The 24,469-nt window shown below is 34.7% G+C and overlaps 3 protein-coding genes across 15 annotated transcripts; 2 read left to right on the top strand and 1 right to left on the bottom strand.

Annotated features, from left to right (window-relative positions):
- Positions 1-496: 496 nt before the first annotated feature.
- LOC123192615 (potassium transporter 2-like) lies at positions 497-6,806 on the bottom strand. 13 transcript variants are annotated; one of them, XM_044605233.1, is made up of 10 exons: positions 6,645-6,806; positions 5,186-5,290; positions 4,741-4,975; positions 4,423-4,668; positions 4,284-4,337; positions 2,930-3,190; positions 2,564-2,616; positions 2,338-2,455; positions 1,972-2,226; positions 497-1,789 (listed from the first exon to the last, which is right to left on the bottom strand). In XM_044605233.1, the coding sequence occupies exons 2-10, from the start codon at positions 5,231-5,233 to the stop codon at positions 669-671; spliced, it is 2,391 nt and encodes a 796-aa protein (XP_044461168.1). In that variant the 5' UTR covers positions 5,234-5,290; positions 6,645-6,806; the 3' UTR covers positions 497-668. The 13 variants fall into 13 exon arrangements, with proteins under 13 accessions (XP_044461168.1, XP_044461174.1, XP_044461162.1 ...); XM_044605239.1 differs by having other exon boundaries at positions 5,195-5,290; positions 6,645-6,804; XM_044605227.1 differs by lacking the exon at positions 6,645-6,806 and adding an exon at positions 5,863-6,331.
- An 8,956-nt stretch (positions 6,807-15,762) lies between these two features.
- LOC123193497 lies at positions 15,763-16,511 on the top strand. Its single transcript, XM_044606519.1, has one exon. It carries the CDS (start codon positions 15,912-15,914, stop codon positions 16,287-16,289), a length of 378 nt encoding a protein of 125 aa, XP_044462454.1. The 5' UTR covers positions 15,763-15,911; the 3' UTR covers positions 16,290-16,511.
- Positions 16,512-19,378: 2,867 nt separating this feature from the next.
- Positions 19,379-24,184, top strand: LOC123193379 (alpha-galactosidase 3). The gene is made up of 15 exons (XM_044606328.1): positions 19,379-19,810; positions 20,089-20,147; positions 20,293-20,349; positions 20,437-20,471; positions 20,797-20,900; positions 21,036-21,108; positions 21,333-21,391; positions 21,476-21,541; positions 21,632-21,715; positions 21,857-21,921; positions 22,021-22,103; positions 22,492-22,582; positions 22,728-22,786; positions 23,027-23,167; positions 23,809-24,184. Exons 1-15 carry the CDS (start codon positions 19,578-19,580, stop codon positions 23,917-23,919), a joined length of 1,320 nt encoding a protein of 439 aa, XP_044462263.1. The 5' UTR covers positions 19,379-19,577; the 3' UTR covers positions 23,920-24,184.
- The last annotated feature ends 285 nt before the right edge of the window (positions 24,185-24,469 follow it).

Here is a 24,469-nt window from a genome sequence, read left to right as displayed (position 1 = left end):
TTTACGGGAGAGCTAGCATTTTTGTGAAGATTTGTTAGCTGAACCTGGGCGGTGACGCGGTCCGCCCTATCCACATGCCGAGTCGGGCCCAGGCTCATCACTTAGTTGGCTTTCGTGCCGGATATTGACAAAAGTTTAGGGCTGGGGACATGGTCTAGGCCTCCATAGGCCTTAATGGAGTGATACATATGTTTTTGCAGGTTAACTCACTAAATCATAAATTTTTTATATTTTTTAACAGGTGTTGTCAATCCATCGTATGGCCTTTATTTGACAGCCGGGGAAATGATTTTGCTAAGCCTGCAAGCCTGACATGATCTGCTTTTTCCAGTATTGTAGTGGGCATTGCCGAGCCAACACGAGGTGTATCAAATTATACGGGTCCGGGCAGGGCTAGGCCAAGCCAACCACTTTGACACCTCTAGACTGCATGGTGAACCTGGTAAGTTATTTGAGCAAGGTAATATCATCTAGCTTCGGTGTTATTAACACGATATTAGGCTAAATGGCATACTAATACAACTATGGAAAGATAAATTTTTTACAGGCAATTCCAGTTTCTCATACCATCATATATGTAAGGTAACATCTTCATCTTGCTATTTCTAGAACCTTTTTAACCTACACATTTCGCTTAGTTTAGTTCACCTCTATAAGGGTTGACAAATTTACACAACATAAACCATTCCAACCTCTAGCAAAGATACTGGAGGTACCTTCAGTGCTACATCTGGTCCCCTGCAGTTTCTTCTCAAGAAATTATACCCAAAGTTAATGGCCAAACTCTTTAGGAATGATGACCCTTGTTTTGCTTTAACATGTGAGTGTCCAAGTATAAATGCAGCACCGGCTTGTTGAGCTGCAAAAAGATCTTCTAGCTCTTCTCGCAATTGCACATTTATCACAGAACGTGTGTCTGTATCAGACTCGTCATCGATAGCAAATCTTACCCTTCTCTGAACTCCATTGACAGACCGCATCTCAATAACATCTGTTACGCTCTCTACTGAAGTAAAACCACCTGAGACACTTGCTGGCTGCAATGTCTCCTCTATTTCAAAAGCTGGTATGCCGGCAAATGGCACCATTCCAATCACAGCTAATCTGCATTCGCTTGATGATTCATTTGATCGAGCTGTACCATCCTCGAAAGATGAATTAGCCTCATCAGTTTTATACCAATCATAGCGGATGAAATCTGCCAGCCTATCAACCAATTCAGATTCAAATGAATCAACATCCTGATGCACGTCACGGTATCCATATCGAACAATGCAGCGGTAAGATCGGTGACCTCGAGGACCCACACGGCCCACAAGATACCGCTCAGCAGGAGGCACATAAGGGACAGGTACAGATTTTATGCACACAAAAACAAGGACACGATGGAAGGCTGGCAGGTTGGTAACGAAGCGGGAGAAGTTAGCAGGTATGCCAGAGGTGAGATCAGTGAAAACCAAACCAATGCCAGGAACTCGAGCAATTCCCAAGCTTGGACCCAGTGCTAGAAGCCATTCTAATGATACTTTATTGTGGAGATCATATTCATACTTCTTAATGGTGGCATAGTGCCAAACAAACATGATGGTGGTGAGGAAGAGAGCTAGGAGGATGGGAAGCCAGGCACCCTCACGGAACTTGGTTAATGAAGCTGAGAAGTAAAGCAATTCAATGAAACCGAAAAACAGTAGAAAAGTGAGTGCTAATATTGGGGGCTTGTGCCAGCAGAGGATAATGACCAAGGAAGTGAGGCATGTGGTAACTAGCATCACTGTCATTACAGCTAAACCTGCAATAAATAACAGTGATGTTATAAAAGAAGCCTCATCAAATTTAAACCTATAAGCAAAGGGAAAGCTTAATATTCTTCCAAGAAACCAGTTTTTACAGTCAGGGCAATGGAGGCAGGCTTTCACAGAAATCTAAACCTGAGTTTGTCATAGCACAAGAATCATATACTCAGCAACTTACCTGATGCATTTCCCATGTGTTTTGTGTCTCTAAATCCAATGGTCACAGCAATACACAAGATCATGAGAATCCAATTAATTTCAGGAATATATATCTGCCCATGTATCTTGTCTGACGTGTGAACCACCTTGACCCTTGGGAAGCAGCCAAGTGATTGGCTCTGGTTAATGATAGAGAATGTTCCGCTTATGATTGCTTGGCTTCCAACAACAGAAGCAAGAATGGCTACTATAAACACTGGCCACCTGACACTTTCTGCACCCAAAAACTTAAAGCCATCATTTTTTAAAACTGCATATGGGAAATATCCCAGTTAATCACACAAATATTGGCTTTCACTTTTAGGGAAAACTGACAAAGGCATACCTGGAACTGAGACATAGAAACTGATCTCGTAACTAGATTGATGATGTTGTGACAAGTAAGCAGCTTGCCCCATATATGCCAATATAAGTGCAGGATAAACCAGAAGCGTGAAAGCAATCTACAGAACAGAAAGAGTCTGGAATTATTATATACAGCTTGGGACTTAACCACACAAAAAAAGGTTTAAAAATCAAAAGTTCTCAAACAAAATCATTGTCAGGAGTACCTGGATTGCTACATAAGAGAAGTGACCAAGATCAGCAAACATAGCCTCTGAGCCTGCAGATACAAACATACCATTAGCATCCTTGTTCATTGAACTCTATAACATTAAAAAAATTTTAAAAGCTCTAAGTCCTAGTTAAATTTTCATCAGCTTTTATTCTTGAATTACAATTCTAAGATGGTTTACCACCACCATACATTGGTGGTAAATATACAATACATAACACTTGTTTCCTGCACAAACCCTTACATCATCAATGCAAGCAAAGTTATATTGGACTGTGGCACCTGCTTCTCGATGTTGCTCAGGATTTAATTCCTTGAAAGATATGAGAATTCAGTTTACTTGGACGTTTTCCAAATTTACCTGTAATGCACAACAGTATTCCACCCAAAGACATCCACCCTCCTTTTCTTGTCTTCTTCAGGAACTTGAACATGTAATATGGATAAAGGGCTTCATATATTTGAGGGTTCCAGTGGAAAATATTATATAGGCCAAGTGCACTTATGCAAAGTAGCCATATCAACACAACCGGCGCAAACAAAAATCCAACCCGATGTGTGCCATAGTGTTGAAGTGCAAAAAGGCATACTATGATTATGCAAGTAATTGGAACCACTGCATCTGCAAATGAGGACAACCAAAACTCACAATTAATTACAGTGCAGCACATTACATAAAAATTTTAACCCATATATTCATGGAGGCTTTGATACCTTTACACCACATTGTTTAAAATATATATATATTTTTTTATAGTTACTGATAAAGTGATGTCCTCAACTATTTAAGTAAGCCATTGTTAAAAAAAACATCACTCTCAAATTGCGGACTTTAGACCCACATCCTTAAAGTATTTCCATTTATTATCTTCTGTATTTCATTCAGCATATACAGACATACATAAACAATGGAAACTTGCATTCATCAATCATACCATAGTATCAAATTTGAAATGTTATTCAGAAGTGTAACAGATTTCAACCATACTTTCCCTCTAAATGAGTCGTCCAGAATCTTTTTGCCACAAGAAAGATTTTATTATCAAAATGATCATTCCCTAGTGGTACAGCATTGTATTCTCCATTGTGTATATACATGTCTCCTTACAGCTCACTCAACTTAAGTTATAAACATAAATATGCAGTAACAATCAAACTATAGAAAGGGGTATTTTTTGCCTAACTTTCTAGTGAAGCAGGATCAAGGGAGTAGACAATATGACTGATTCCACACCACAACTTGAGAAACTTGGATAGTCCCTACTCTTAGGAGTTAGGCCAACTAAACTTAGTTCACTAGCAGAGTTATTGACCAGGTTTAGCTTCTATCAACTATCCCTTTGAATGACCTAAAAGAGACAGCAACTCACTTCTATGAATAATTTACATCACTTTTTGAATATTTGCTAATTATTCTATGAATGAAAGTAAATCTACATATAAAATAAACTGTCCAACTTCTAAAACCACATGGTTCTCTATATCTTTTCTTTCTCATAAACAGTTGGCAAAAATTAAGGTCTTGTTTGAACATAATATCACAACAAAAATAATTAGGCAACTAATTCTTAATATTGACAAAATCCTTGATGACTTGTCGCCATGCTTCAATGTCTTCAAATGAATGAACCTAGCATTTATTCTCGTTTACTTCCTCAATTATGATTAAGTTCGTATAATAGGTCATAAAACAGACAAGAAGCTAAGAAACTTACACTGGTGATGTTCCTTGGACATGAAAAACTCAAGACCAGACACTGCAGAGAAAACTACATAACAGAACAGAAATTCATGGTTAGCAAACTGGGAGAAATCAGCTGATAATTGTAGTTTTATCAATAAATTTTTATTTACCAGATATGGCTGGAGTAAGAAGTCCATCTCCAATTACCATACAAGTGCCAAGAAGAACCAAGAGAAGCAAAGCAGTGTGCAAGAACTTGTGCTTCTCAAGATACATTTTCACCCTCGAGCTGTTGTTCTTCTCTGGTGGTTGCTCCATTTTATATGTAGAGAGTTCTTCATCAGCAGCCTGTCCGTTGGGCAGAAGGCTTACTTTGGCATGTCGGCATATCAATGAGTACAAGGCAAAGGTACCACCTGGAAATGCATGTAAGGTTGCAATCCCAAAATCAGTCGATATATGCAGTTGTCAATCAATAAGGCACTTACCCTCCCCATTGTCGTCAGCTCGAAGGACTATAAAAACATACTTGAATAAGGGTACCAAAGTTAGTGTCCAAAAGACAAAAGATAAAACCCCATAAATTTCTTCATTTGTCTCCGAATGTTGAATGTCGTCTGCAAATGTACTCTTATAAACATAGAGTGGGGAAATGCCCAGGTCCCCATATACTACACCAAGGCTTTGATAAGCTAAAATCAATATTGTCTTCCAAGAATCCTTCTGCAATGCAATTCAACAAGCAAATTTACCTAAGAATTCACCTCAGCTACAAAAGACATATTTATAACCAAGTTACAACTATACACTAAACCCATTATAATAAACCAAATAGCCAAAAGCTCCATATCAGTAAGGCCAACACACACACACACACATATATGGAATTTGAATGTACATCACAGATCCAAATATTAAACTGAAAAACTTAACTGTACTAACCTTTGAAGCATCCCGGCTGTTCCCATATTCAAGATCCATGATTATTGTTCCTCAATCTTCACAAGTTTCTGCTTTTGAACACAGTTATCAGCAGATCTGCACTAAAACAATAAAACCCTTCATAAAACACTCTAAAAAAATGAAAACTTTCAGAACAAAACTGAGATAACCATTATGAAAATTTCAAAACTCATTGCATATCCCCAGTTTGCACCCGCTCATAGAGGATATAAAAGCAGAGCACATTAATCCACTTTCCAATAATAAAGACACATGCCAACCATACCTCTACCACATGCCTACCAAACTCCTGGAAAACTGAGCAAATCCTTTTGTGAAATTTTAGGGATAAAAAAAAGAAAAAAGAAAACATAAAACCAAGTTGGAAAAAGAATCTTGAACCCTGAAAGCTCGAACTAAAATAACTGCAAAATTATCTGGAAAAGTCCAGAAACCATATATGCACAAAGGACACTCATTTATTTTGCTCCATATACAGCACTTGGTGTTTTAATTTTACCCTTAGCTTTTTTCTTTCCCCACACCTAACTTCCATACAGTTGAATCCAGCAAAAAGTCCAAGAACAAACATTGAGCTCATGGACTCAACTGAGCAGCTATAAAAAGACAAAAGTTACTGATAAAAACAAGAATTAGAAACACATTACAACACGGTCGGCAACCACCACCGCCACCACTGTGCAAAATGTATACATTATGAAACAGTAAGCGACATCTTTGAAAGAGAATCTTTCGTTATATGAGAGAAAAGGGCACAGTCAAGTGATTTTAAACATCAGTCTCTTTCTTCAGCAAACAAAAGAAAACCTTCACATCCCGCCTCCACCCTCGCCTGCCATAAGTGCCCACGAAATAAAGCTGATTTTAAAGCCCATGTTTTTAACGCCCCACTTTTCTCTCTCCCTCTCTCTGCCCACGAAATCAACTTCATTCACTTTAATTATTCATTCGAGGAAAACAAGAATTGGGTGTTTTCCAAACCACCACCTACCTGAAGCAACCCTTTTCACTCTCTTTTGCTTGCAAGAGTTTATAACTTAAAAGCAACTAATATGATATGAGCATGCTCCTACTTAAAGAGTAGCAACACCATGTTAGTACTAATAATACTCCTAAACTCCATTACCTTAACAATAAAAGCTCAGCCTTTTTTTAGAGTTTTGGCTTTCTAATTACAGAATTGGCCCACCCTTTTATGACCCGCATTTACTTTGTCCTATTAATAATTCTAGCCAAACAGCTTTTGGGTTACATCATCTTCCATCACGTTATTAGGTTTTCCACCATAACTGATAGTGACCTCCAGCCTTCTATCACCTTTTTTCCCCTTTCATCCAAAACATCATTACATACTTTCAGAAACTGAGAAAACAAGGAAGAACTTCAAGCTGTAACCTGTAAATTAAAAAAAAAAAAAACTTTAAGGTACCTCCGACTTTCCATGGCATTGGAAACTATTTCTGATATCTTCTTGAAGGGTCGCATGTATCTGCCGTTCAACTGATACTAAATGGCGTTGGAATTTTGGGAAACTAGATGAGCTAGCCAGTCACGAGTTGTTGTCGTTTATATTAAAGTCTATCATATAAACCTAAGTACGTGTAGAGAGATTGTAAAGACAGCAAAGAACGGTCAGTCAGTCTGGTTTTGAAGGCAAAATGTACAAGACACAAGGCTGTTTAAGCTTTTTCAACAACCGACATTGGTGGCGAATGTTGTTGAGTGATTAACTTATTTATTTGAGAATAAAAATCAAGAAAGACAAAAGCAAATCCTCAAAAAGATCTCCGCACATCCTATGTATTGACATTTCCATGACTATTACCAGTTCATCAACATTATCAAAGGGATGGAACTCATCTTTTCCATACCATACAAATAAAGTGATGAAATCATGGAATTAATTTAATATAGAAAAGCGTGAAAAGACGAGGAACAAGTGTAAATGTTTGAATGTAGAAAACAATTAATAAAAAATCATTGAAAAGTTAAAATCCATGTGACGGGATGTAGCCAGTGTGTAGGAATGGCAGCCAAATCTGAATATGCAGGCAGCTTTCTCCATTATTTATTGGCCAAACGACTATTTCCCACCCAAGGTTTAGCGTTTTCTCAAAAGTCCCCCCTTTAACTATGGAAACACCAAACACCCACCCATGGCCGGTTAGATTTAACCAAACCCTAACGGCTGAAAATTTTATCTCCTTTTGCCCCCCTAAACTTTAAAAACTGAAATTTTCCCCCCGCCTAAGTTTTAAAAAATGACAGTTTCACCCTAGGGTTTGGTTTTGAAATCTCCGACGACCTCTCCGGCTCCGTTGCCGACGGCCGCTCCCTCCGGAAGCAACCTCTCCTTCCGGCGATCTCTTTCCTCCCATTTGGAGGTCCGATCGACGCCCAGAGACGCCGTGGGAGACGAAGACTTCGTCGGGAAGACGAAGTTCTTCGTCTTCCCAGACGAAGTTCTTCGTCTTCCCAGACGAAGCCGATGCCGTCGTCCTCGTCTGGGAAGACGGTCGTCTTCCCAGAGGTCTTCTTCTGGGAAGACGATCGTCTTCCCAGACGAAGACGACGGCGTCGGCTTCGTCTGGGAAGACGAAGAACTTCGTCTTCCCGACGAAGTCTTCGTCTCCTACGGCGTCTCCGGGCGCCGATCGGACCTCCAAATGGGAGGAAAGAGATCGTCGGAAGGAGAGGTTGCTTCCGGAGGGAGCGGCCGTCGGCAACGGAGCCGGAGAGGTCGTCGGAGATTTCAAAACCAAACCCTAGGGTGAAACTGCCATTTTTTAAAACTTAGGCGGGGGGAAAATTTCAGTTTTTAAAGTTTAGGGGGGCAAAATAGATTCTATTTTAGTTTATTTTTAATATTATAGCTAAAATGATGATTTTACCCCTACCACCGTTAGGGTTTGGTTAAATCTAACTGGCCATGGGTGGGTGTTTGGTGTTTCCATAGTTAAAGGGGGGACTTTTGAGAAAACGCTAAACCTTGGGTGGGAAATAGTCGTTTGGCCTTATTTATTTATTTATTTGGGTGGAATATAATATTTTTAATAATTTATTTAGTTATTAACTTGATAAATTAATCTATAATACTTGGGTGATTACCAATAAAATATATTTGAATTAAATTTATTTAAATTTAAATTTGATTCAAATAAATTTAAAATAAATTCAATTTAAACGAATTCAAATTTGAGCTTGAAGAATATTCAATTTGTCAAGTTCACTAATTTAAAAATTTAATATAAAACGACGTTATTTTAGTGATAAATTGAATTCAAAAGTCTTAATAAGTTCAAACTTGGTTTCATATAAATCAAATCGAATTTAAACTCAAATTCATTTAAATTGATTTGAATCCAATCCTATTTACCACTATCTTCAAAGATGCCAATTTTTATGTTGCATGGAATTTATACCATAAAACTTTAATCCAATTTAATTAAAATTATTAATTAAATCACACTTGTAATATGACTAGGTGACGTGAAAGAACTTCAAATTGACATTATTTCGAAAGAAAATTTAAAATATATATATATATATATATATATATATATATATATATATATATATATATATATATATATATATATATATATATATATGTTTGTCAAAAAGCATACACTATAGCATTGTAGTTATTTGACTAAGGCGACTTTATATTGATTTCTAGGAGACTTCTTTAGCACGATATCATTATTCTCTCAATATGGTACAGTCTTCTTCATGTTATAATTGACTTTTAATTATAGTTTTGAATAATAATAATAATTTATATATAACACTTTGTATGAAATTATATTGCCATTTTTTTAATTTTGTATGAAATTAGAGATGATGGAAGCAGCTCAATTAACAGCCATAAATGAAGTAGGATGTGGCGCCAACTTTGATGTTGATGAGACAGGGTCAGGGACCATACTAAGCCCATAACTGGCAACATTATCAAGTAGGCTGCAGCCTGGAGCCATGAGGCATGTGCAGATGGGGACTTTAGGCCGGGCCCTGGCTCCAGCTAACAGGCCTGCTTTGCCAACCCACAGCTTCAAGCACCTTCCAATTCTATGCCACCGTTTTTGTGGTTTTCAACAAACCATGATCCTCAAATGATTTAAATTATTGAGAAATTATATTTAATGAACTACTGAGACCATTAAGAAGAAAAAGATTATGTATTATACAAAATGAAGTAGTAGTATACGATTCGATAATATACGTAATTAATTTTTTTTTTCACTTTAAAATTATTTAATTATATATTATCATATCAAATTTTATAAATAAGTTAATAAGATTTGTTTATAAATGTAATATTATTCATCGTTTGCCTAAAATTATAAATTTACCAAATTACCATCTCTCAATATTTTAAAACCAATTTCACCTTTGAAGATATCATCATGAAAAATCAGTCTTTTTATAATTTCTTGAAAACTCGTGTCTTAACTAATGGGTAAAACCAAAACTTTGATTCAACTCACCATCATCATCAAAATCAAACTTTGATTATGAAAGACAGTTGTTGAAGATGAGGCAAAATTCATAAAATCCAACGAAGGAAAAACATTCCAAGAAGAAATGGAGCAACTTGGCATCGCAAGGGGTCAAGTGCGGGACAAGTTAACATACTAATCATGCTTATTAACGGTAAAAATTTTGTCAACAAAAAGTAAAAAAAATTATAACTTGTAATTTTATGTCAACAATAGTAATGAAAGAAACGTTTTTAAAATAGTTCAATTTGTTATTTGGAAGTTTACATTCACCATTATATTATTAATATTTTTGTGTGATTTTAGTAGAGTAACAATGGTGATTATAAATTAAGTCTGTCGATTTGCATATGTACAATCTTGTACTTAAAGAACAAGAAAAATATGATAATAATATAATTAGATAATTGAATACACTTATATTATATTATAGTGTGACTAAACATTTAAATATAAGTTACTCGATAATTATGTCATCTCATGATAATAAGAAATAAATATGAAATATGATTTTCTAAAATAGGAAGTTGAAAGGGCATGTTAAGAAGATTATAAGTATGAGTAAAACTACTAAGAGTCTTTTTTCTCTATGTTTCTAGATAAAAAAGTTTTTATCTACACTTTATATTGATCTTTGTGTAAATGACGCAACTAATTACTAATTTGTGTAATTAGTCATTTATTCAATGTCACTTTCATGTATTTAACTAAGGTAAAATTTAATTGCATAACACATATCACCTAACTTTTGCAATGTGAGCAAGGTTTTATAAATTCTTTACTTTTCTGTACGAATGAACGACACATGGATGGTGGGGATCTCGACTTTAAAACATGTTGTGAAAATGATATTTTCACTTTTCATTTAATGCATTGCAGACTTGCATTGTATACTTCTCATGACGATTCAAATCCCCATAATTTCTTTTTGGACACGAATCACGTACCTCATTCGATCGAGGGCAAATCTCAAGGATTTAACTTGAAGGATTGAAGTTGATTCTTGCTCAATCCCAAATTGTTTATAAAAAGGACTATTGAACCGATTCTTCAACTTTTTTTTCTTTACCCTAAACCAACCTTAAGATTAAGTGCACAAACTTTACAAGTTGTCAGATAGTGCTCATGACACTAGGGAGTTACTATCAATCGTTAAGCTTCAAATACAAAGTTTTGTCTCACTAGCATTTTCATCTTCATGTCAATCTAAGAGATCTTCGTGTTAGTTATTAGCCACTTTAGAGTTCATAGTTATTCAATAAGAGTTACCTTTAATTTTGATTTCTTAGTTGAGTTCTACTTTGACTTCCTTGATATTTGAGTTCTTATCATTGTCTTTATCTCTAACTACCAAAAGTAATTGTACGTAGATAACAACTACAATATCTATGATTGGGTAATCACAATATATGCCTCCCTCCCAAATCCAAGTAATAACCATGCAAAAACAAACACAAACCAAACACACCAAACCAAAATTTGAAAATTCCCGCTCTAGTTATTGAAACAAAAATCCAACACCACAAACCCTAAAAAAGTAAGGAGAGAAAATCTAAAATCTTGAAAAGGAGAAAGAAGAAGATGAGAGGTGGCAACAATGATGAATGTAAGAGAGGAGAGGTGGTGACATCAAGAAAGGTTTCAATGAGAGAGTGGAGGAGAGGTGGCAACAATGGAAAAGGTGGGAGAGGAAAGGTGGTGATTGTTCAAGGTGTCTAAGAAAGGAAATGAGAAGTGACAGTAATGATGAAGATGAGAGAAGAGAGATGATAACAATGATAGTTGTGTTGGAATCTACAAAAAAAGAGAAGTGGTGGTGGTGGTGATGGTGAAGGTGAAAAAGGATAGGTGATGACTAATAATATATGAAGTTATTTTAAACCTTAAGGAGAGGACATGCAATTATTGAAAGATTATTTACTTGACTATTAATTATTTATAAAAAATTATAACTCTTTACGTATGCATATGATAGGTTTAACTCTAAATTTTGGAAAGTTTACTCCTTTTTTATTTTTAATTTGAATAATTCAAATACTTATAAAAACGAATTGATATTTTTTATTTTTTATTCTCAAAATTTTTGTTAACAAAATTATGTTTTGTGTGAAAAAATGTGTTATATGCCACAAGGAGTGAAAAAAAAGTTTAAGACTAAATCTTTATTGGAAAAATACATGTATAACCCAAGAATTAGTTAAAGTAGTAAAACACTAAAACTTACAGTGATAAAATTTTAATTCGAATCTCTGTTACGTTTATAAAACTCTAAATTATCTGATACAATAATTATGAATCCGATTATTGTATCCCAAGTTTTCTAATTATCAAAAAAGAGTCGTGTCCCAAATTTCTTGATTATAAAAAAAAAAAATACACACCCAGATTCATGGTTTTACAAGGGTATTACATCTATTTAGAGCAATAATAAGGTGGGGAGTTAACCCTTGTTGTGTGTACAAGATCGGTTCAGAAGTATCCATGTCAAATTCTTCACAGATTGAACCCATGTCATTTCTAATGGCCTACATAAAGCCCAATAATCCGGCTTTGAAATTTCATGCCATCTTCGGAGCTTGACTTTGCAATTGGATTTTGAAAATCAAGGCTTACCTCTATTATTTTTAAAATCAACCTTAGACGAAAATAAAGCTAATATCATGAAGCGTGCTCTAGGAATATAAGCTACAATCTTTCATGGCCCAAAAAGACAAAATTATACTAATTTATCATTGAATTGTGACAAATAAATATTGATTAGCCAAAATGCAAAATCATTGTGCTGCACTAGGAATTTGCAAAACCCACAAAACTTTATTATGATATCGAGTAAAATTCAATTATTTACAATACATATCTTACAGTATAGCACAAAACAACGTATACATCCATATTGACCCCCCCAAAAAAAAAAAAAACATAATATATGATTCATGAACATATCATCAAGAAGAGAAATATATGTATATATCTAGTCCAAGTACTTAGAATTTCATATATAAAATTTGAAAGTAAATAGCTAGCAATTTCAACGACCTTAATTTTCTGTTCAGTGCCCAATACCGGGGCTTGGAACATCACCTTGTCTTCTATAGTAATCATAATCATTCTGGGGTGGAGTTTCATCTTTTGAATTATAATCACCTTCCATGTCTAGAAGCCTTCGCGTTTCGGAGGCAGCGACGGTGGCAGCTTCGCAATTACATAATCCGGGGCGAAAACTAGAGCCAAATCTGGTGGCTTCTTTGCACTGAAGCATCAAGGAGAAAAGAAGTAATGAAATTGTCAGAACAAGACTGGCCTTGAGGTCCCTCCGAGCCATTGTTTCTCAAACCTGGTATTAGTGGAGATCAAAGTTTTGAAGGAGGCAAATGTGGACAGACATTTGAATTATTTATAAGGCACGACTATGCATCATAATTTTTTAAAAGATAGAACAATATCATTGCCTTTTATAAATGGAGGGCCACGGTCATATTGAATTCATAAAGTATGCTAACACATAAGGAATTTTAATTGCTTTTCTCGTCTTTGGTAATGAGCAATATCGATTGCTGTTTTTTTTAATTATGTGAATGAAATCTTCTTTATGACTTTCATGACTCCAAATCACAATTCGATTAATGTAAAGTAACATTATATATAAAAGATTTAATGTTAAATGTTATCATTTTATGTAGATTTTCATTTGTTTAATAATAACAAAGGTTTTTGCTTTAAATGCTCCATTTAGAGTTCAAGGTATGAGTTCATTGAAACTAAGTGTGAAAACCCATGCCACCTTTTCCTAACAAAAATATAAGAGATAGTTTGAATGACAAAAAGAAAGAGATTCTAAGTATGAGAGCAAAAGTTTAAATCTTACTGATAATATTTTAAAATTAAACTCTTAATTTACTTGATATAATAATCATAAGATTGATCATTAAACTCGAGATTTCACATATTAAATGTGATTAATTCAACTCTAAATGAATGGTGAAACTCTAATAAGTTTCTACCTTACTAATATATATTCATGGCACAAAGGATCTTATAATTTAATTGCCTAGCATGTAAACTTAGATATAAAGAAAAAATTAACAATAAAATTATGTGTATACACTTTAAGTATATAATATAGTACACATATGATATGTCATCATGTGATTATGTGATTTTGAATTAAAGATAAAGTAATATTTAATCAGAATATGACACATTATTTGTATATCTAATTGTGTATTCAAAAGTGTGTACACATTATATTGCATAATAATTAATATGCATATTCTAGTTTCTAGTTACTACAAACATTTTGATTGCTTATAAGTCGGTGAAGTCAGTCGTGCAATTGTTTAAAACGACAGAATGGATCCCCCCTTTATTGCATAACTAATAATCATGCCTGGTCTTAGTTTGTTCAATAATATATCATGTTAATTTGTATAGATTACGCTGTTGAATACTTAATTACAACAATTAAACAAATATATAATCAATTATAATGAATTCTCTTTGTGATCATTGAGAAAGGAAGGGAAAAAAAAAAAAAAAAGCATGAAAATGCAATGCAGTGTCTTCTTAATTGAATGGATAAGAACTAGATAACCACAAAGTAAGATATAGGAGGTGATGATGAGTTGGGGTCACCATTTTCATTTGGTCTGGTTCTCTTCTTCAAAAAAGGAGCTTTTCATATGATATCCATGCTCAAGCACTTTCGGTTACAAGGCAAAAACAGTCAATATCAGAAAAAGGAGACCATAAAAAAGAAGATGCTCAGTCTGTGTATAATCAGTTATGAGTGGGAAATTTGCCTTTACTTCCACTAACTGATGTGGAAAGCTTGCTACAAGGCTGAATTTGGTCACCCTTTGTCATGTTGACATCAAGATACCTGAGACTTGAACAGTGGTTGGTGAATCTTCTAGTTAAGTTAATCCACACATTGTCAAAGGAATCACATTTTCTGGGAAAATCTTTTTCGCAACTTTATTATCATCCAAGACATGAATCATGTATCAGCTAGCAAGGCGTCTGTATTCATTAATGCTATCAAATATCAATTCCTGTATGTTGCCTGATTATCAGGCAAGCTTAATTCCTAGATTTGGACCATTTACCATCTCATATGAAACATAAAAAATGGAACCAATTTGACCAATTGTACATTTTATAGCGATAGTGAAACTGATGAAAAAGAGGTGGTTTGGCAATCGTCAACTCGTTTTTTGGCTATTTTGGAGGCGCGTCTGTGAAAACATGGTCCAAAGGCACATTTAATAAATGGGTTGGTGAGTGTTGAGCTCATCATCTCTCTACTCTTTTTCCTTCCTTTAATCATTCATCTCTCTTCCCTACGCCTTCAATTTTTCAACACACATCACCGCTTACATGTTGCATGTTCTTATCTGCCTTCCATTAAACTAGCAAACATGATATACTGCCGACACATATATTTATATATATATAAATGTATTCATCATACTAAAGATTTTCTTCCATTTCAAATAATTAACTATATATATGTAAGCCATATTTTGAAATTGAGTGTTATAAAAAGGATAACATTAGTACTTGAAAGACCACCAAGCATAAAATAATCAGACATCACTTGATAAAATAATTTAACATTGAATTGTAATCACTGATCAAATGACATGGGTTCTACTAAAAATGATCTATAAACTTGCCTAATTGAAAGAAACGGGGAAGATGTCGGAGAGAGAATAGATAGACGAGATGTTGGTGAATTTCAATATATAGATAGAAAATTCAATAAGTGTTTCTTTTTCTACGACGCGTACTTGAATTTGCACAGGTGTTTCCAACTTGAATTATAAATGTTGCCAACATTAGTCAAAAAATGACGCCTTCGCCTTGTGCTTGTGATTCCCCACTCTACTTTTCTCCACGCCCTTAAACACCACCACTTAATATTACACTCTTATAGTAGTTGGGCAATAGTCATTTGGCCTTAAATATAGCACTTGGTTAGCGCGTGAGTGTTGGATTACCTCAAGGCTCATGCGTTGACAAATCTCAATGCGTATGTCTTTTATCAACTCAAGACAGAACGTTGAGTTTCATATGTTCCTTCTCTTTTCCATCTCATCTTCTCCCATATAAATTCTCTCCCCACAAACCCCATCGCCAACCTCAACTTTTCTCTCTGCTATTTTCATCAAAATCTTCCCACACACAAATCTCCATTGATGGCGAAACCTTTACTAATTCTTCTCTTCATTGTATTATTATCTCACTCTTCTTTATCATCGGCTAGGCCACTTCTCGACTTCGCGCTGCAAGCCATCGATAATGGAGAACCTGCAGCAGCGGCCTACAGTCTCGCTCTTCCAAGGGACAAAGTAAACAGCTTAGAGAAAGAAGATGACGCAAATAATGGTGAAGTTAGTAAAGTACCATGCCATAGCAAGGCACCCGGAACGAATATGAAGAATTCGGACAAGGAAATTTCGGCGTTGTCTCAAAGAATTTCGGCGAAATATCGGCCGTTGCTTTTGAATATTCTTCCGAAGGGGACGGTGCCACCGTCGGGGCCAAGCAAGGGAAAAAATGACGTGAAGAATTGAAGATTATTAAGTATTAATTAATAGTATAATTCTTTTACAGAAACATCAGTTTTGCCTTTTATCCAGCTGATTATCATGTGCAAAGACCAATCATACAATTCATAGTGGGATAATTATTCACGTACTATAATAATTATCAGTTAGATTACTATATTTTAAATTTATTTGTTTGATCAATAAAGATAAAATACTGTATAAAAAAACTGTTTATTTCTTGATTAATGCCTATACTCTACCTTATCTTACTTTTGTGGTTATATATATATATATATATATAAAATCCGTGTGATTATTAAATAATTGAGATGAAAAAATGTATGAATTTTCTTCTAATATTAATGCTTGATTGATTCCTAACCAGCTCTGATTAATGTAGGTTTTATAAAGAGGAAAATAATTTAATGTATTGCACAAAATCAAGGTGTGTCAGCTTGAAAACAGGGTCAAAGAGAATCTCAACTGCCCAAGACATTTTGTTGTCATTTACATATGGTGGAAATGTTTTGTCATATGATCATAACATTTCACCTAAAACATTTACTTATGATCACCCCCACCACTCAGCTTCCTCTTTGAATTGAAATTAAGCATTTCAAAAATCATATTTTGGGTCTCCACGGAGTTGCTTGAATGGTTACGAAGAAGTTTCATACATAAAAAGATAAGGGTTTAAAGATTCTCCAACCATATTTCAAAAGTGAGATTTAAAAAATATATATATATATATATATTCTCTTTGTTGAAAAATATTAAATCATAATTGAGAAGAAAATATTATTGATATAGAGATTATAAATAGTGTTTCATTATGATGCCAAGAGACTTTACTAGTTGATATGAAATCACTCAAAATCCTTTTAAATTAACTATGCCTAACCTCAATTATCTCTTGAAAACTGTATTATATTTTTTAATGTAATGTTGATAATAAAAATTAACCAATCTCATAAGCAGAGTCAGAAATTGACAAGCATGGACTTGGACCCTTTTCACGTAGAAATAAATCAAATCGAGATAATGAGAGGCGTCGGGTATTATTTATTAATTATCCTACAAAACTATTAGCTGTCTTAAATAGTGTTCTTCTTGACCGAGAAATTGTCAATGAAATGCGACACTTGAAGGCCCACTACATTCCTGGCCAATTGGTCCTACCCAGGCCCAAATGTAATTAGGCTTCTGGGCAGTTACTTATGGCGGTCCACAAACGGCCTAAAAATGTACACATGGCCAATGTCAAGTGCTAAATTAGAAGGCTCATGTTTGGACACTGACAATCGATGTTTAAAAGTTGAACTCAGACAAGGGATTATTTGTTTGTTTGTTTGTTTGTATTGTATCGTATCGAATATCAATGAACAGATGCGAACGCTGTGATTTCATATGGCTGACATTGTTAAGGTTTAGCCATGCACTTGGACACCACTGAAAATGACTCTGATGCTTTTGTTGCTGAGAAAGGACAAGAAAGTTGCACTTGCATGAAATACAAATTATTTATAGGCCAAAAGACTTGATCCCACCTAAGGTTAGGTGTGATTCCAAAACCATATCTTCTAAGGTTTAAAAACTTAAACTTTTATTTATAAATAAAATTTTGTTAAAAATTTTAATTAAAATTAAAGGTAAAATTATAATTTAATAAAAAATTTTAAAAACTATAATTTTATTAAATTTTTCTCTCTCAGTTTAAAAATCTAATAATTTTTTTCATTTAAAGTTTGAAAAGTGATAATTTTTAGCACCCAAATTTTGAAAAATGACGATTTTCTCCTTGGGTTTTGAGGTCTCTTCTCCGGCAACAACCACAGTTTTGGCCAATGGACACTATAATCTTCCTCTCTCATTAATCTGTCTGCATCACTACGGTTGGATTCGAGTCAAGCCGAGCTCAGCTAGCAGCCAGTTCGAGCTCGGCTCAGTTCATATATGGGCCGCTTGAGTTTGACTCGTTTTCGGTTCGGCTCGGCTTGGCTCGGTTCGGCTTGTTTTTCATTATCAAAATGACATATATTGATCAAAACGACGTTGTTTTGTATAAAAAATTCTTAAAAAAAATCTACCAAGCCAACCCGAGCTAGCTTGAGCTCGATCGAGCCGAGCCGAGCTCGAGCTGACTCGGCTCGAGTCCAACCCTATGCATCACCATCCATTTTTGTCAGACAAAGACAAGTTTGTCTTCGTCCGTCCAAACAACAGTGGAAAAAAGAACATTTTTCGTCTTACTGCTGTTTAGACGGACAAAGATGAATATGTCTTTATTTGATGAAAATGGACAGTGATGCGGGTAGTTGGAGGGAGAGAAGGATTATAGTGCTCTTTGTCCATCAATCGAAACCATGGTTGTCATCGGAGTAGGTAAAGAAGAAGGATCAAAAGGGTTTGTAATTAGAGAACAAACACCTTAAGATTAAGTGTTGCACATACTATTTAGAACACATATTGTTCATTGTATTACTCATTTATAATATACACATCAACTAATAACTTCACTGTAAATGTAAATATTTTAAGTATCAGGCTAAATCATCATAAAAATATATGGGTGATTCTTTTTTTATTTTTTATTTATTATTTTTTTCATTTATATTAAATTTTAATTAGTAGTTATAAAAAACTATTCAAATTTTAATTTTGTTATCATAATTTAACATATGCAAGATTTTAGATAATATACATTAATTAGTGATAACAAATCGTATATGATTTAATTTTCAAAATCACAAACTAACTTGGTTAGATCCAAAGTTTGATAATATGAAAAGTCAAAGACTTTGAAGAGTAGAGTAGAAAAAAAGTTTGAGATGAAGATGATAAAGATTAAAGAGAGAATATAATGTTTTTAATTCTCGTAGTTTGGGTTGGGCGGTGAATTGTGATCGAATCTATAAGAAGTGTCCCACAAGGCAATGTCTTTTGTCTTCAGAAATAATTCATTAATAGAAAATACAAGTCAAATTTCATCAAACCAGACATTAGAACCTATTAAATTAGACACTTTAACAAGCAGGATCAAGAAAAAGCCAAATGTCTTGTGAATTGGTCTTTCATTTCGGCATATATTTGTTATTTTCTTGGACATACAACAGAGAATATCCATTTTCTGGATACGTCTATTGCCGTATACATTGTCTACTTGCACTAATCCTATCAGTTGATTGACCGGATAAGATATTATTCTTGCTGACCTGTGGAAACTAAATTTCTGACAAAACAAGAGATTACCTTCCAAGATTTCGTCTTCTGTTAAATGTTTAGCTACTTGAACTTAACACAATTGCCCAAGAAATGAGAGTTGAAACTATAGTTCCATCCATGGCAATGACGAAAGTTTTCATTTTTACGGTAATTTTGTGCCTGCTGCACGTGGGAATTGAAGGAAGAGTTGTGAATTCGTTGCAAAGTTTTGATGGACCTAGAAATAATTATGGGTTTAGTAACTCATTTGATCGTATATTTGATACTTCCAAGTATGGTATTCTTCAACTCAACAATGGTTTGGCTCAAACTCCTCAAATGGGGTCAGTTTATCGTCTCTATCTTCTGTTGTGCCTGATTGAATTTTGTAGGATTGTGATTTTTCATTTTTCTTTATGTTTAATCAAAGACCACTCATATATATCTTGTGAAAAAAGAAGTGCTTTTGAGGAAATTTTTGGGTTTCCGATGAAGTTTTCATGGGTAGTGTTGACCCTGAGTGAGTGCTTAGGTGTGGAATGGTTGTGGTTTTTGAGGGAAAAAATAGGTGAATTGTGTGATTTGCTTTGTGAATTGTGATTGTTTTGTGAGTATTTTGCAGGTGGAATAGCTGGAATTTCTTCGCTTGCAATATCAACGAAACAGTCATCAAAGAAACAGGTATTATTTTTGTGGATTACCTGGTATATTTGCTGTTGCTTTTGCTTTTCATTGATATTGATTCATTGTGCTGAAACGTTACTTGGGCAGTTGATGCATGTAGAAATTGAAAATAAGTATTTATGTTTAATTTCTTTTTTGACAGCTGATGCTCTTTTATCAACTGGATTGGCTGATTTAGGCTATGTATATGTCAATATAGGTAATCTTCTGGCGTTTTTAAGTCTTTGCTTTCACCTTTGTTTTGTTATGTTTTTTTTCACTAATGGATCTCAATAATCGAATTTAGATGATTGCTGGTCTGCCACAAAACGAGATTCAGAGGTCAGTGATGTCCTATCACTTTCAATGCACAAAGCATCACAAATCACAATCTTTATGATTTGTGTAATCAATAATTGATATTGTGGTTGATGGAGAATACAATGTCTATCTTATCAGTTACCATGCATTCCATGAGACTTTCTTTATAAATTTTGACTTGTTAATGGATTACCTGCTTTTAGTGGCATAAGGATTATACCTAAAACTTGTTTTGTCTCTTTGTTTAGCTACTTTCTATATGAAATTGTTTGTTCAAGAAATCAGATGCATTTACCATTGACAAGATACAACATAATTCTTTTCTGTGGGTTGTTTGCTGGTACAGGATCAATTGGTTCCTGATCCAGAAACTTTCCCATCAGGAATCAAAGCTCTTGCTGATTATATTCATGGGAAGGGCCTCAAGCTTGGTATTTATTCAGATGCTGGGTAGGATGAGATTTCAAACACCTACTCAGAATCTTTGAAGCTAGAAAATAATTAGATTGCCAATTATATTTTAACAAGTACTAACTTTTAGATCTCCTTCTCCCTCTTCTTGATCGACCGAATTGCACCTTGTAGGGTGTTTACATGTCAAGTTCGGCCTGGATCTCTTTACCATGAAAAAGATGATGCAGCTTTATTTGCTTCTTGGGTTAGTTTCTGGCACTCTAACTATTTATTGTTGAAATTTTATTAGACTTGACAGTCATTTGATCACTGAGTCACTATCAGTACAATTTGTGGAGAAGTAGTTAAAATCAGATTCATAGTCCAATATCAATCAACCTTTGATGTAGTGGCTTGAATAATGTTGTACTTGCTGCTAAATGGATCTATCTCAATTGCTTTTACTGAGTCTGGTTTGTTACTTACCAGGGTGTGGATTATTTGAAGTACGACAACTGTTTCAATCTAGGCATTAAACCAGAAGAGAGGTTCATCTCATTTTTTCATATTTAAGCTGGGAGAAGATCTTTATTGGATAGCTTTAAATTGACTTGTTGTTCCATAATTTGCAGATACCCACCGATGCGTAACGCTTTAAATTCAACGGGGCGTACCATTTTTTATTCACTTTGTGAATGGTAGTATGCTTTCTTGATTTGTCTGCAAGTGTTGGAGCTGATTTTCCATTAAACTGAGACTAGTTTTATCCTTCTGTTTTGGTTTTACAGGGGTGTTGATGACCCTGCCTTATGGGCTGGCAATGTTGGAAATAGTTGGCGAACTACAGATGACATCAATGATACATGGGTAAGGTAAAAGTTTTTCACTCTGCCTTTTAGATGGTATATTGGACATTCTGTGAGGTTTATGGTTCAGGAAGCATTTCATTGCTATGTATGCCTCATGTGGTATTATTGCTGTGTTGATTGTGTCTTTATTTCTTTGTCATGAAGCATGACTACTATTGCTGATATAAATGACAAGTGGGCATCATATGCCGGACCTGGTGGATGGAATGGTAAAATTGTATAGCTTATGAATACATTATCCGAAGAAACTAGTACAGCTTTGATTTTGAAACATCTAAACATCTCTCCCACCTTATCTTTCTTTGTAGATCCGGATATGTTGGAAGTGGGCAATGGAGGCATGACTTACCAGGAGTATCGTTCTCATTTTAGTATCTGGGCTTTAATGAAGGTCTATCTTCAATATCTGTTTCTTCATTTCTTGATTTGTTGTCAACATGTAGTTCAATAGGCTTTATTGAGTTGTAGATGTTTATGAAATAAAGCAATCTTATATATCCGCTTACAATAAACTGTCTTGTACCTGGTTACCTTAAATATGCATCTTTTTTCCTTGATCTCTGTCACTTTCTGGCTCAACTGCCTGATAATAGATTGGTTGTAACTTGTATCCAGTATGATCAAGTAGGACTTCTTGACTATAGTGAACTGGTTATTAGTTTGGGCCAATGAACTGTTATATGATCTTTGCTTCAAAAATTTTACACAAGTAAATTTTCCAAAATATGTCATTTGGGTTCTACCACCCTACATTAATGGACTTAGTCCTACATTTGCAGGCACCCCTTTTGGTGGGTTGTGATATAAGAAACATGACTGCAGAAACTTTTGAGATTATAAGCAATCAAGAGGTCATTGCTGTAAACCAAGGTAAAGTCATATATTATTGTTCTCTCTCATTTCTTTAACACAACCTGTGTAAATGAGAATTTGCAGCCTTTTTTCACTGGTTTAGTCAAAGATATCTTTCACTCAAAACTGTTACAATTCATATCAATTTTGATTCTTTCTGCAGATCCACTTGGTGTTCAGGGAAGGAAAGTTTATGTCTCTGGAACAGATGAATGTCTTCAGGTCTATCTCTTTTGCACTTATAACATATGATGTGATGTGTTTGTAGTTGTGTGTGCTTGCGTTTTATTTAAGAGGTGAACATTTTTCTTCCTGCAGACAAAGTTGTTTCTACTTAACCATTTACGTTGTCAGGCTCTTACATTGTGCTAATTATATATTTCTTTCACAGTTTCCATGGTATGTTATATGTACCATAATCCCTTAATTTCGCTCCTTTATAATTGTGACTCTGTCCTGCAGGTTTGGGCAGGTCCTTTGTCTGGACATCGCTTGGCAGTTGTTTTCTGGAATCGATGTTTGAAAGCAGCAACTATCACTGCTGGATGGGGACCACTTGGACTTGAATCTACTACTAGTGTCTCAATAAGGGATTTATGGCAGGTAAGGATCTGACATACATCATGATACCTGAATGATAGTTAAGGCATTGCTTTGAAGACTTAGTTTATTCAATCATGGTTTATCTTTAATCTGTTGGCAAATACCTACTGTATAATATTTCTTTCACAGTTTCCATGGTATGTTATACCAGTCCTAAAAACTGTCTTTCTTTTGGTATCTATCAACTCATCTAAGACTTTTTAAAAATTTGAGTTGTAAACTCGCTAGCGACAGTCTGGCAGGTAAGGATCTGACATACATCATGATACCTGAATGATATTTAAGGCATTGCTTTGAAGACTTAGTTTATTCAATCATGGTTTATCTTTAATCTGTTGGCAAATACCTACTGTATAATATTTCTTTCACAGTTTCCATGGTATGTTTTACCAGTCCTAAAAACTCTTTCTTTTGGTATCTATCAACTCATCTAAGACTTTTTTAAAATTTGAGTTGTAAACTCACTAGCGACAGTCTTTTTGAAAGGGTGTTTAACATTACATTGGCCTTGAAATTTTCCAAGCTTTACATTACATTTCTTTTTTATAAATTATGCACTATCCATGGCGGACTTATGTCATTACTTTTCTTTATTTTTTTAACCTTATTCGATCCTGACTTTGTATCTGCACTATCTACAGCACCAAGAAGTTGTTGGAGATGCCGTGGCTTCGTTCGGTGCTAGTGTGGATGCTCATGACTGTAAGATGTACATTTTCACTCCTCAGACAGCCACCCGCTCTGTAATCTAGTTAATTACCCCCGAACCATCTGTAGGGTTCAAGCTCATCGGACAGTTTCACTCTTGGATGTTTTCCTAAGTAGACAGATTATGATTTCCATTAAAAAATGATCAATCGGCAAGTATTATCTTAATCAGATTTCTCATTTCAATGCAGTTGTATTCAAGTGTTGTTCATGGTTCCAGTTGTCTAATGGAACCGGTTGTAATATGCGAATGTTCCTAATTGATTTTATTTTACAATAAAGAGCTACTGGGTCATTGATATGATGAAAGTTCCTTGGTTGTATAAGAGAGTAATGTTGGTCTACTTTTTGCTTAATTTCGGTGAGAGCCACAACACACTGGTATGCCAATTGCAAGAGTTCATGCTTTGATGTCCTTGAATAATTTTAGATTCTAATCAGACTCAAGACACCACGGAAGAAATACAATTGATCTGCTTGAAAAAATATAAATATAAAGGTCGTCTTTGGATAGATTAAAGCTTATCCAAATCTTCATCTTCACCATGATCTAACATGTGAGAGCTTTTACCAGAGAATAATATATTTTACCTA

The sequence above is a fragment of the Mangifera indica genome, chromosome 12, assembly GCF_011075055.1.
Source record: "Mangifera indica cultivar Alphonso chromosome 12, CATAS_Mindica_2.1, whole genome shotgun sequence".
Taxonomy (NCBI): domain Eukaryota; kingdom Viridiplantae; phylum Streptophyta; class Magnoliopsida; order Sapindales; family Anacardiaceae; genus Mangifera; species Mangifera indica.
Note: the sequence above shows the minus strand (reverse complement) of the source record. Positions and strands in the feature narration are given on the sequence as shown.

Excerpts from the sequence above, each read along its gene's own strand:
- LOC123192615 (XM_044605233.1), bottom strand. The coding sequence starts at position 5,233 with ATGGATCTTGAATATGGGAACAGCCGGGATGCTTCAAAGGTTAGTACA. Across the intron at positions 4,338-4,422 it reads TCTTACTCCAGCCATATCTG|TTTTCTCTGCAGTGTCTGGT; the intron begins GTAAATAAAAAT and ends TCTGTTATGTAG. Across the intron at positions 2,227-2,337 it reads TTTCTATGTCTCAGTTCCAG|AAAGTGTCAGGTGGCCAGTG; the intron begins GTATGCCTTTGT and ends TTTTGGGTGCAG.
- LOC123193497 (XM_044606519.1), top strand. The coding sequence starts at position 15,912 with ATGGCGAAACCTTTACTAATTCTTCTCTTCATTGTATTATTATCTCAC.
- LOC123193379 (XM_044606328.1), top strand. The coding sequence starts at position 19,578 with ATGAGAGTTGAAACTATAGTTCCATCCATGGCAATGACGAAAGTTTTC. Across the intron at positions 20,901-21,035 it reads GGTATTTATTCAGATGCTGG|GGTGTTTACATGTCAAGTTC; the intron begins GTAGGATGAGAT and ends TGCACCTTGTAG. Across the intron at positions 21,542-21,631 it reads TTTTATTCACTTTGTGAATG|GGGTGTTGATGACCCTGCCT; the intron begins GTAGTATGCTTT and ends TTGGTTTTACAG.